The 13,118-nt window shown below is 34.6% G+C and overlaps 1 protein-coding gene across 7 annotated transcripts in view; it reads right to left on the bottom strand.

The window, feature by feature from the left end:
- Positions 1 to 13,118, bottom strand: part of STAG1 (STAG1 cohesin complex component) — a 496,328-nt gene that overhangs the window by 366,130 nt on the left and 117,080 nt on the right. For all 7 annotated transcript variants that reach the window (XM_077130200.1, XM_077130199.1, XM_077130205.1 and 4 more), the window contains one exon: positions 3,965 to 4,075. In XM_077130200.1, coding sequence (XP_076986315.1) covers positions 3,965 to 3,993 — 29 coding nt within the window. In that variant the 5' untranslated portion in view covers positions 3,994 to 4,075. The remainder of the gene's footprint in view (positions 1 to 3,964; positions 4,076 to 13,118) is intronic.

Raw genomic sequence — 13,118 nt, forward strand, 5'->3', positions numbered from 1 at the left:
CCAGTGATTGTATACTTCAGGTGGTTTATATGGTGTGTGAGGGCATCTCAATAAAACTGTATTAAATATATATATATACAAATAGCTAAAAAGCCCATGAAGTGATGCTCATTTTCATTAACCATAAGGGAAATGCAAATGAAGATGACAATGAGGTATCACCTCACACCTATAATAATGGCTGCTATTAAAAAAACAGGAAACAACAAATGTTGGAGAAGATACGGAGAAACTGGAACACTTATTCACTGTTGGTGGAAATGCATAATGGTACAGCCAGTGTGGAAGACCATTTGGCAGTTCCTCAGAAAACTAAATATTGGGTTGCGCTAGGAACGGGAAATACCAATAATCAGTATATATCCAAAAGAGCTGAAAGCAGTGATACAAACAGACACCTAGGTTCACAGCAGCATTTTTTGCAGTTGCCAAAAGATGGAAACAATCCAAGTGCCCATCAACAGATAGGTGGATAAATAAAATGTGGTATATACATACGATGGAATATTATGCAACAGTAAAACAAAATGAGGTACCGAAGCATATGACAAACATGGATGAATCTTCATTTAGATGTAGATGAGGTTCAACTACTGTATGAGACCAAAAGCAGAGAGGTTTATTATGTCTAGAACCTGAACTTTCCTATAACACACCATCTAAATCAACCTATCTGGAGAGCTCATTTAAATAACCCTAAGCACAGGGAGCCCAGAACAGGAATGAAGCCTTGTAATTCTGTATACCTTCATGTAATACCCAGATACATCCCATACTGGGTGGGATGATAATTTAAAAGTACTGATACAGTCCCAAGAGGGACTGGATAAAAATATATGCACCTATTAAACTTTCCCATCTGGGAAACCTCTGGTACTCTTGCAAACATTAGGAACTCATAAGAAAACAGGCCAAGCCCTTGATTTGGGGGCTTGCCTTCATGAAACTTATTTTTGAAGCGGAGAAGCTAAGCTTATCTATAATTATGACCAAGAGTTGCTTTCACAAGAACGTCTTTGGTTACTCGGATGTGGCCTCACACTTCCAACTGTGCAAGGAAAATTATTATCTTCCTTTGTGTGTGTGACATGACATTCAGGGGTCAAAGTCTCCCTGACAAAGACAGATGTGACTCCCAGGGTTGAGCGTGGCCCTGACACCAGGAGATCAACAATGCCTTTCCAGACTGAAAGAGAGAAAACAAATGTAACAAAATAAGGTATCCATGACTAAGAGAACTCAACTGGAGTTGAGAGGCTATTCTAAAGGCTACTCTTATGCAACTTCAGCAGATACTGTTTAAGTTCCATGGTTTGCCATACCCCAAAACTAACGTCGTTCCCTTTAACCTTAAAGAACATCTAGGGCTCTGAGATGCTACAAAAGTTTCATGTACTAAGTTTATTTTCCTGAAACCTATACCCTCCAGAGGGTACTTAGGCCAAATAATTACTAAAACCCAGCAGAGCCAGTCTCTCCAAAAATATCAACTAATTTCATCCCACTATTCTATTGATGACACCCCTTTTCAACATGAAAAACTTAGAATGGGCAGAGCCCAAAGACCCCTACAGATTGAGAGTGTGATCAAAGGAGGAGGAATTATAACAGAAAAAATAGGATTTAACAGACTAATATGACTGTTGAATCATTCTAATGATATTTCTCTTAGCTTCCAGTATTTTGGAACAGCTAGTAAGAAAAACCTGAAAATGTGGAATGGTAACCTATACCAGAAATTCTGTAACTACTTGTTAAGATGTACTTTGAAAATTATTGCATTTTTTTTGCATATATGTTATATTTAAAAATCTAAAAATGCTTTTAAAAAAGATAACTTGGTCCCCTAAAATTCTCTAAATTCTGTATATCTCTCTGCAACTTCACTGTAACCACTTTAGTTCAAGTTGCCACCATCTCTGGACTGGATATTAACAACATTCTTCAAAAAGTTCTTCTTGCATCCAGTGTTAGGCTTTCCAATATAATCACTATACTGCACTGAGAGTGATCTTTAAAATATGTATCTTATTACATCTCTTCCATACTTAAAACCCTACAGTGATTTCCACTGCTCTTAGAAAAAAACAAAAGACAACTTATCGAGACCCGGCACGTATTACCTCATCTCTATTCACAAGCCTTATTCTCATATAACCCTCTTATCCCCAACTCTATATTAAAAGTAGTTTTATTTTAGTCCCTCAAATATCCCATGCTTTCTCCTGCCTAAGAGTCCTTGTAACCTTACTCACCTCTTCTTCCTCTTATCACCCCATCTCATTTCAGAACTCAGTTCAACTGTTCTTCCTCAGAAAAACAGACTATATGAAGGCACACATTAAAATTTCCATGATACTCTCTACTCCTTCATAGATCCTATAACACATATTTATCTGTGTGATTATTCATAAAAATTATATCTATAAGGACTGAGTCTGTTCATTTGCTATATTACACCAGAATATAGGATAAATTACAGTACATAAATATATGGTAAATGAGGATACTCCGGCAATGTTTAAGAGTAAATAGCATTGTGACAAATTCTCCAGAAGCTGCAATATTTAATTAAGTCAAGGAGTGACTGACTCATTAGAGTTACCTTTCTATTGTCTACATGTTTTTAAAAATTGTTTCTGGACTGAAGATTAAGAATCTCTAGAGTATAACTTTTTATTTTGAGCAGACTTTAAAGATCAATTTCTAACACACTGTCTTCACTTTACATATGATAGAAGCATAAGTTTATAAATAAAAAGAGAAATATCATATTTACGTTTCTCTATAATGAACAAAGAATTATCGGGTGGATGAATGAAGTGAGATAACACGTGCAACTACTTCCAGCATAATCCCCAGAAAATTGTATAATCTGAATAAGTGCTTATTACTTCTCAGCCTGACAGTGACAAGTACCATCTTCAGCTGATGTGTATAAACCAAAGCTCATTTACTCAACTCCCAGATAACCACTATCCAGTACCCACAGTTACATTACAGGTTCACATCTTGCTGAAAAATGGTATAAAACAGGGTATTATAGAAGCACAGTCAGTCACCTACTTGAAATTTGAGATAAGAAGATTAAAAGGGCTTACAATTTATCTTCCATAGATGGGGGAAAGAAGAGAGGGATGCATTCATTGTTTCAAGCAGTTAAGGAATTTGGACACCTTTATATTTTAGAGCTCTGGAGGAAAAACAAGTCCAGGACACTAATTAGAAGTCTACCACAGTGTCTTGGAAAAGAAAGAGGTAAATGAACTGTAACAGTAATGACATAAAAATTATTGCTTAAAATGTTGACCATTTTCATCTAAACCACTGTTATTTTATAACATCAAAGTATTCAGTTTTCTGATGTGCATGCTGATGAAAGTTTTGAGAGAAACCAAGAAAATCCAAAGCAAGATCTCATATCTGACCTACAACTCCAATAAGATGCCACTAGAAATACCAACTGTTATTTCCCTAGGATCATCTCTCACAACCAGAATGGCTCAATAATCTCAATTTCAGGGAACAAAAACAATATTAATGAGGATCTAGCAAACTCTTTCTGTTAAAATGCCAGAGAGTAAATATTTTAGGCTTTGTGGCCAATATGGTCTCTCTTGCAACTACTCAACTCTAACTTGTTAGCACAAAAAGTAGCCGTAGACTCATACTCAATAGAATATGGCTCTCTTTCAATAAAAGTTTATTTGCAAAAGCAGGCACTGTGCTGGCTTTGGTTCATGGGTCAGAGACTGTTGACCACTCACATAAGACACGAACATCTAATGTTTGAATAAGCTGAACATATTGACATTCAAACATCAAGGGCTATGGATGGCTATAATTGTACATTCTAACACATATAAGAGTTCAAACATATTATACTAATATCAAGAATATACCTCATCAAAGATAGCATTCCATAAAGAAACATAGCGTATAGTTTTAAAAATAAAATACTTACTGTAACACTGGTAACTCTGAAGTAATCATTGCTTGAGCAGTCGTCCCAAAATGAAATAAAAGACTGAGGTGCTGTACAACTGAAAACTTTTAAAATAACCTCAAAGGCAATCTGTTGATGGGAAAAAAAGAAGATAAAAATTACTTTAAAATAAAATGAATTTACAGAATATATGCACTACAATTTGTACTTTTTACTAGCATAAAATTATGAAAATTTCACCTAACAATTTGGACTTCTCTATTAGATCTGGGGTCAAAATCTTTCCTAAAATTTTCTCCAAGGACTTGCCCAAGATTTCTAAAATATGTTAAAACAAAAACAAAATTATTAACTTTTAAAAATGATCATCTATGTATGAACTAAGCCTCACTGAATACAAAAAATACTTGACTACACTTTGGGAAATATTATCTTAACCAAAACTTAAGATTACATATCCTACTCCAATTTTGTTTCCCTTTATTAACATCACAATTAATAGTTAATTTAAACAGATGTAATGTCTATTTATACCTTGAGGTTATTTAATTTAATAAGAACAGAGTCTCATACTCATGGAATCCAATTTATTACAAACATAAAAATAAACATTAAAACATTACATACAAAACAATATAAATATCAATATAAAAAATTATAAATATAAAATATTTATAACGATCAAAATTCCAGCAGGCTTACACAAAGGTAATGCTGAATTATTTAGACTGTGACAGTAAAAGAATGTTTTTTGGTGGGGTGGGCAGAAAGAAAGAGTAGCTGAATTGTGAAATTGGGTGCTAGGAGGAAATTAAAACACACCAACATTTTGCATCAAATTTTAAGTTACTCAGGTAGAGCACAACTACTTAAACTAAACATGTAACAATGAAATTGTGTTTATTTGTACTCTACGCATTGGTTATGCTTATGAAGGTATCTGGGAGATCTGTACATTAAATAATCGTTTAATGAATTATCTACATAGTATTTACATCAAAATGGCATTTCAGAATTCAGTTCTGTAGGTTTTAATTGTTTCTTTAAAAAATGAATATTCTGGTAGTTTCACATTTCTCAATTTCAAAACTTACTACAAAGCTACAGTAATCAAAACAGTGTGGTCCTAGCATAAGGAGAGACATATAGAAGGAAAAAAAAAGACCTGAGTTAAGAGATAAATCCTCACAGTGACATCCAACTGATTTTCCACAAGGGTACCATGGCCAGTGAATGGGGAAATGAGAGTCTATTCAACAAATGGTGCTGGGACAGATGGATATCCAAATACAACAGAATGCAGCTGGATTCCTATCTCAAGCCATACACAAAATTAACTTTATATAAGACTTTATATTTCATATATAAAATTCTATAACCTTGTACTTAGCAATAAATTCTTAGAACACAAAATAATGGGACATAAATGAAAAAATAAATGGGATTTCAACAAAATTAAATAATCGGGGCAAAGGCCAGTATCAAAAAAAGTGAAAAGGCAACCTGAAAAATAGAAGAAAAATATTTGCAGATGATATGCTAACCATACAAGGGCATAGTATCCAGAATATACCAAAACACACCTTCAAGCCAACAATAAAAGGATAACCAAACTAATTTAAAACTTGGCACAGGACTTAAATAGACATTTTCCTAAGAAGCTATATAAACAGCCAGCATACACATGAAAAGACACACATTGGTGTGCAATGCAAACCAAAAACTATCAGATAAAGTCACATCCAGTATGATAACTACCACTGGGGGGAAAAAAAAAAGGCAAGTGGTAGCAATGATGTGTAGAAACTGAAATCCTCTTGCATTGCTAGTGGGAATGTAAAATAGTGTTGCTGCTATGGAAAATACTTTGGCAAATCCTCAAAAAGTTAAACAGAATTACCACTTAAACCAGAAATTTCACTAAGTATAACCCAAAGAAAGTGAAAGTGGAGACTCAAACATACATGTATACAAACATTCACAAACCATATAGCCAAGAAGTAGAAAGAACATAAGTGTCTATCAAAAGATGAATGGAAAAACAAAATGTGACATACAGATGAAAAGGAACATTATTCAGCCATAGAATGAAATGAAGTTATGATAGCATACTAAAATGTAGACAAACCTCATGAACATTATGTTAAATGAAGTAGGCCATATACAATAGAATAATTATATGATTCCACTTATACGAAAAATCTAGAATAAGCACATTAAGAGACAGAAAGCAGATGCGAGTTTTAGAGAGTTATTACTCAATGAGCTCAGAGTTTCTGTTTGGGGGTAAAAAGTATTGGAAATAGTGGTGGTGGTTGCCCAATATTTTGAATGTAATCAGTGCCACTGAATTGTATATTTAAGAAGGTTGAAATGGCAAATCTTGTTACCTGTATTTTACCACAACTTAAGTTTTTTAAAGATAAATAAGAATTTTACAAGTAATTGTGAAATGGTAGAAAGAATATCATGTGTTAAGATATGAACATTCACAGTATGTGATGAAGACTACAAATACTCCATGTAATAGTCGGTGAATATGCAGACAAATAACTAAATGGAATGAAGTACTGTTACACGGTACAATGTGATGATCCACTGAAACATTACATGAAGTAAAAGAAGCCAAACACAAAAGATGATATATTCTTTGATACCATTTATAGTAAATATCCACAATTTGTAAATCTATGTGGATACAGGAATGCCAGTGGTTACGCAAAAGGGGCAATGGGGAGTAACTGCTTAATGGCTACTGCATTTTCTTTTGGAGTGATGAAAATATTTTGAAATAAATAAAGGTAGTGATCGTGCAACACTGTGAATGTATTAGATGAATTGCACACTTTAAAATGCAATGTATTTTTGGCATACTGCATATATAAAAACAATATGCCTGATAAAAGCGAAAAAGATACACAGAAGGATTTAGGAGTCTATTTTTTCCAAGTTTTGTGAATTACTTATGAAAGATAGAATACTTCAAGGAAGACAGTGATTATTTAAGGATGAATATGCTAAATCTATGGTAAACAACTAAAAATTTTTTACAAAGAGGGTATAAGTAAAAATTCACAGATTTTTAATAGAATAAATAGAATTTCAATACTACTCAATATAAAAAAGAATGCAGCAAAACGTGGAGAAACAACAAAAGATGATTAAACTAAAAACAAACAGCAAAATCACAGTTTAATCAAACCATACAAAAATTACACTAAATGTAAACAGCATAAACACCCCAGTAAAAGACAGAGACTGTCAGACTGGGCGTGTTGTTTGAATCTGTGGTGTACCTAAGAAAAGCCATGTCCTTTCATCCTCATTCAATATTGCTGGGTGGGACAAAATATCTATAAATCACACATCTGACAAAGAATTTGTATGTAAAACATAAAAGAATCCTTTTAACCCTGAAAGGAAACAAGCCTTCTGGTTCTGAAACCATCAGCCAATAAAAGTCTTTTGTTAAGCCAAAGAAAAAAGAGCCTCAGGAAAACAATTCCATTTTTTAAAATGGGCAAAAGATTTGCACAAACACTTCATCTAAGAAGCTATATGGGTGGCAAATATGTAACTGGATGCTCAAACTCTTTATCATGAAGGAAATGCTAACTAGAACCACAATGAAATAATACTACACATTTTAACCACATTACAATGGTTGAAATTAAAAAGGAATGCTCATTTCAAGAGTTAGTGACAAAACAGGGCAATTAGAAATCTCACATACTGCTGGTAGGAATGCAAAACAGTTAAACACACACTCACCTGTACACATGACCCAGCAATGGCACTGGTATGTATTCACAATTGAAATGAAAGCATATGTTCATACAAAATGATGGACACAAATGTTTATAGCAGCTTTATTCACAATGGCCCCAAACTGGAAATATCTCAGAAATGTCCTTCAAAAGATGACTGAATATACGTACTATAGTGCAATGAAATACTATTCAACAATAAAAACATGAATTACTGATACATGCCATGACATTGATGAATATCAATGTACAGACTATATACATACTGCATAATTACATTTATATTATATTCTGGAAAAGGCAAAACTACAAAGAAGAAGAGCAAAGCAATGGTTGCCAGTGGTTAGACATGAAAGGAGAAGACTGACTACAAAGAGACAGCAAAATGGAATTTTGGTGGTGATGGGGCTTATTTGTCTTGATTATGGTGCAACTGCTGTTACTTCATCTACTTTAAAAAAAAAACATTCAATGTACAAACAGAAACAGTATGCAAATATCATGCATGCAAATTAATTTTCTAAATTCCACAAGGATCTCATGCAGAAATTCACAAACAAATATGGAAAAGAAAATGAAAACGAGCAGTCAAAACACTTTTATAAAGTCAGAAGACTGATAATGCCTCATTTACAAAAACTGAATGCTTTGCATATTTCCATGTGTGCCTGTCTGAAGCTATTATGTACCCAAGAAAAGCTATGTCCTTTCAATACTGCTGGATGGGACCTTTTGATTGTTTCCATGGAGATGTGACCCACCCTACTGTGGGTAGTAACATCTGATTAGATGGTTTCCATAGAGATTCATCTTCAACCATTACTGCCTTTTAAGAGGGAACCATTTTGGAAAAAGCTTTAGAGCCACCACAACCAGCAGAGCCCACTCAGCCAGAGACCTCTGAAGTGGAAGGAAAATGTCCCTGGGGAAGTCTTATGAAATGATGAGAGAAAGCTAGTAGACATCACCATGTGCCTTACCAGCCGACAGAGAAACCAAGAACTTCACTGGCCCTTAAAGGTTATCTTTTTCCGGATGCCTTAATTTGGAGTTTCCATGGCCTTGGAGCTGTAAACTCACAACTTAATAAATTCCCTTTTTAAAAGCCATTCCATTTCGCTCATATTGCATTCCAGCAGCTTTTAAAAACTAAAACACCACGCAATTTGCATTTTTCACTTAGAAATGCACTGAAATGTAACTTCATTATTTTTAATTATTACTTCATAATACTTAAGTGCCATAAATGTTTTTAAATCATTCATTTCTGAAATTTTACCGTCTGCAATTTTTTACAAGATAAACAATGCTGTTAGATATCCTTTCTCAACTGTACAGTTTTGTAGAATTGATTCCTCGTAATGAACTTCAATACATCTATGAAATTTTTTACTGCCAAATGGCCTCTAAAAATACTGTACCAATTTACACTCCATTTAGAAGGTTCTATCATACCTGCTTAAGTATAAATCTAATTAATTAATTAAACATTTAAATTAACACATTTTTTAGTTTTAAACCAGTACAACTTCAAAAGGTAGAACCCACCATTTTACCTTTCCATCCTCTCTAGCTTCTAACCCTCTTTGCTTTGAAAATACCATCCATTGCCAGGCTTCTGAATCACCTGCCTAGAGGGTTAATGATAATTTCAGGATTTTCAGAACCTCAACGCACAGATATTTTATTCATTTAAAGTAAACGGATATATTCTTACTCTCCACTCATCCTTGTTGTGATTGAGACTCTCTCTGCCTTAGAAAATACGTTTTGTTCTATGGATCCATACAACTTGGTGGAGAAGATAAAAACAAAGAAATAATAAGTTATGGTTCCAGTCTTTCACTTCACATTATACCATCCCTTAATCTTTATTTCTGTTCTAAACACAGCTTTAAAATTAATCCTGTTTCCTTTCAGCATATTAGTCATAAATCATTCTAACATCATCCTCTCTACAGGCAGGTTTTAGGAAATCTTACATTAATCCCTGGTCATGCATATGGCCCTCCATTCCATTTTATAGACGTTTTTCCTTGGGGGCAGTGCAGAGTAACCACTTTACCATTTTTTTTCCTTGTTGGAAACATACAATATTTATTAAACAAATATTTATTAACTGCTTCCTACATACTCAATATTGTATTAATTTTCGTTTTCATGAGTGCCCTATTCTTTCTGAGTTTTCTTGGATTTGAAAATATTCTATGTAAGAGAACATATATATATATCCCTCTTTTTTTCTGCAAGTTTTTCTAATATGTAAGGTCCATTTCTCAGGATCACCAATGGTATCTTCTAAACTAATCTGATCAATTCTTCTTAGGGTTCTTGTATATTCCATTTCTCCAACAAGTCCTTATAAATATAATAAAACATAAAACAGGTGTTAACCTGATTCTAAGGAATGAAAAACAGCAACAAACCTAGTGAATAATTTATAAGAAGGTTGAAGCTTCCAACAGATATCGATTAAATTTATGTATTGATAACTTATTTCTCGTCTGGACAATTTTATGGTCTATGTTGGTTTTATCATGTGTGTGCAAGAGCACATATACATATGCATACAAACATAGAAATACAATATCCAATTTACTAAAACATGCAATATCTTCACCTATTTGCCATTTACTCTGCCAAAAATGATGAGAGAGAAGGAAACGAGAGACTGACTGCGCCTGATGAATATTATATGCTAGCTTCATTCACCAGTATAATGCCCTGTTTCATAAATGCTTATTAACAGAATCAAGGACAAGAATTTAAAATTGTACCACAGTTTTTTTTCAATCAGGTGCAGCTACATATTTGTAGTACAATGGCCTATGCCTTAATCATAGCAATTCACTGTACAAAGTAAAGATCTATGGAATATAATCTTATTAATTCATGCCCTTCTTTCATAATTCATATATTTTACCTGAACAGTTAATTCTCTTAGCAATATATGTACAAACACACACAGAGGTGGTGGTGGTATGCCATGCGATTTCCTAAGCAAATCAATGATTGAAATGACAATGATACTACTTGTAAAATGGCTTTTCAACAATATCTGTAAGTACTACTCTGCACCTAAGTAGAAACAGTACACTCAACTATTTTTACTATAATTTCGATTCTGTCAGCTATGTTTATTGATTTCAACTTAAGGACATTAAAAACATTTTTGGGGCAGGCCATGGTGGCTCAACAGGTAAGAGTGCTTGCCTGCCATGCCCAAGGACCTGGGTTTGATTCCCGGTGCCTACCCATGTAAAAAAAAAAAAAAAAAAAAAAGCATATTTGGCGGGCCGCGGTGGCTCAGCGGGCAAAGTGCTTGCCTGCTATGCCGGAGGACCTCGGTTCGATTCCCGGCCCCAGCCCATGTAACAAAAACGGAGAAACAGAATACAATAAAAACAAGAAAATGTTTAAAAATGTTTCCCTTTCTTCCTTCCTTCCTTCCTTCTATCCTTCCTTCCTTCTCTCTGTCTTTCCTTTAAAAAAAAAAAAAAAAAAAACATTTTTGTACAATACAACATACATATGTATATATTTTTATCTTCATATTAAAGAGAATTTAAGTAGTATTCAATCAAGAAAACATGAGTTCCAACCTGTTTCCAAGATTTAGGCTATACAGGAGAATTTCTAGCTCTTTTAGTGAAAAGAAAAAGCCAAAGTAAAAACTAAATCCTCCAACTTACACAGAAGTTCACATTCTAAGGGTCCAAAATAGGAAATACGCAACATTAAGACACAAGAAAGGGAGAGGTGTAGTATATCTTTTAGAAACATTAATTTAGAAAATCTCAAATACTAAATAGAAGGATACCTTGAGCCAAAATATAATTACATGCTCAAGGAATCAGAGATGAAATTCACTGATGACAGCAGGTTGGATCATTATTCTATTCTTGCTCTCCTAATAATGTATTAGAGAAGGCTAATAATAATGTATGTATTTTAACATATCTTGGCACATAAGCCTTAAAATCAAAAGGAAATATAAGGAAGATGATGAAGGAGGATGCTCCAAGAATCAGTCCCTCTACCAGAATAACTATTAAAGAAGTAAGAACTGTCCGAATGAATTATTTCAAAATTCTGGGGTCCAGGAGAACACTGTACAGCATCCAGGGAATGGGGAGAGGAAGAGGTTGCTGTATCTCAGTACATACAGGTAAATTGTACTTTCCAGCTGAGGTAATCCAATCATCATCTATCATCCAGTTTCGAGGCTGAAAGCAGGAAGATTAGCAGGGAGATACTCAAACTAGGCCCATGGCGCAGTGTGTTGGTGTCATGATGGGACATAAAGACCTTGGTCCCCAAGATTCAGAAGTGTACAGCCAACTGCTCATCGTTGCTTCTGATTAGCTACTTTTCAAATCGGTGGGGGACCAGTTCTGAGGGTGGTTACTGTTCCAACCCTGGTCAAAGGTGGTGAAAAGATTTAAAGATAGTATGTTTCCTCAGGACAGCTGAAGGGCTGAATTTGCTGGGCAGATGCCACCTCAACAAAGTGCAGCTCTTGGAGCCATAGGGGGAGCTCTAAGCACCCATCCTAGCCCCTCCCTCATCTCCTCTCCAGAACAATGAGGAGATGGCTAGTGCTCCTTTTGTGGGTTGCAGGACTTGTTCCAGTTGGTGAAACCTAACTTAGAAAAGTCCTCTCCACATGCCCCTCTCCCAGAATTTACCCTCTAAGCAAAAGTACCTCAAAACAACAAAGAAAACTAAAAAGAAAATGAGCCGGGTAGTCTGGGGTAGACTTATCTGCTTTGAGTTCTGCAGTGCAACACTCAGAGGAGGAAGAAAGTCTGTTTCCTGAGTAGTAGTGCGGACATTCAAGTTCTTGTAAAAGGGGAAATCTTAAGGCCACTATGACAAGACAAGACGAAAAGACAGGGAGGACACTACACTTCGCATTCACCTTGGGTTTGCTTGATGGGGGGCTGTACTGCTTAATAGGAGGGCTGTACTCTAAAGAAGAGTACCAGTCAATTTTCAAAGACTGCGACAGATGTTTTATGTGAATGTTTGTTTGGTTTTGTTAGCTCCTGACACTCAAGAAAATCTCTCTCATATGAAGAGCTGTATATAGACTCAAGAAACAGACATCTCAGAGAATAAATTGCAGAGTTAGCATTTTAAAATATTAAAATGGTCAGTGAACAACAAAAGATTAAAAGACAAAGAAACAGAAGATGATGGGCCATTTAAAGGAAGTAGATAAAAATCCAGAAAACATCAAGAGGAAAACCAAACCATGGACATACCAGGTAAAGACTTAAAAAATCATTTTAAATATGCTCTCCAGGAGATGAAAGAAAATACAGAAAACAAACTAAAGGCTATCAGGAAAACACTTAATGATAACATGAGAATCTCTATAAAGAGACAAAAATATTTTAAAA

Source organism: Tamandua tetradactyla, chromosome 15, assembly GCF_023851605.1.
Source record: "Tamandua tetradactyla isolate mTamTet1 chromosome 15, mTamTet1.pri, whole genome shotgun sequence".
NCBI lineage: Eukaryota > Metazoa > Chordata > Mammalia > Pilosa > Myrmecophagidae > Tamandua > Tamandua tetradactyla.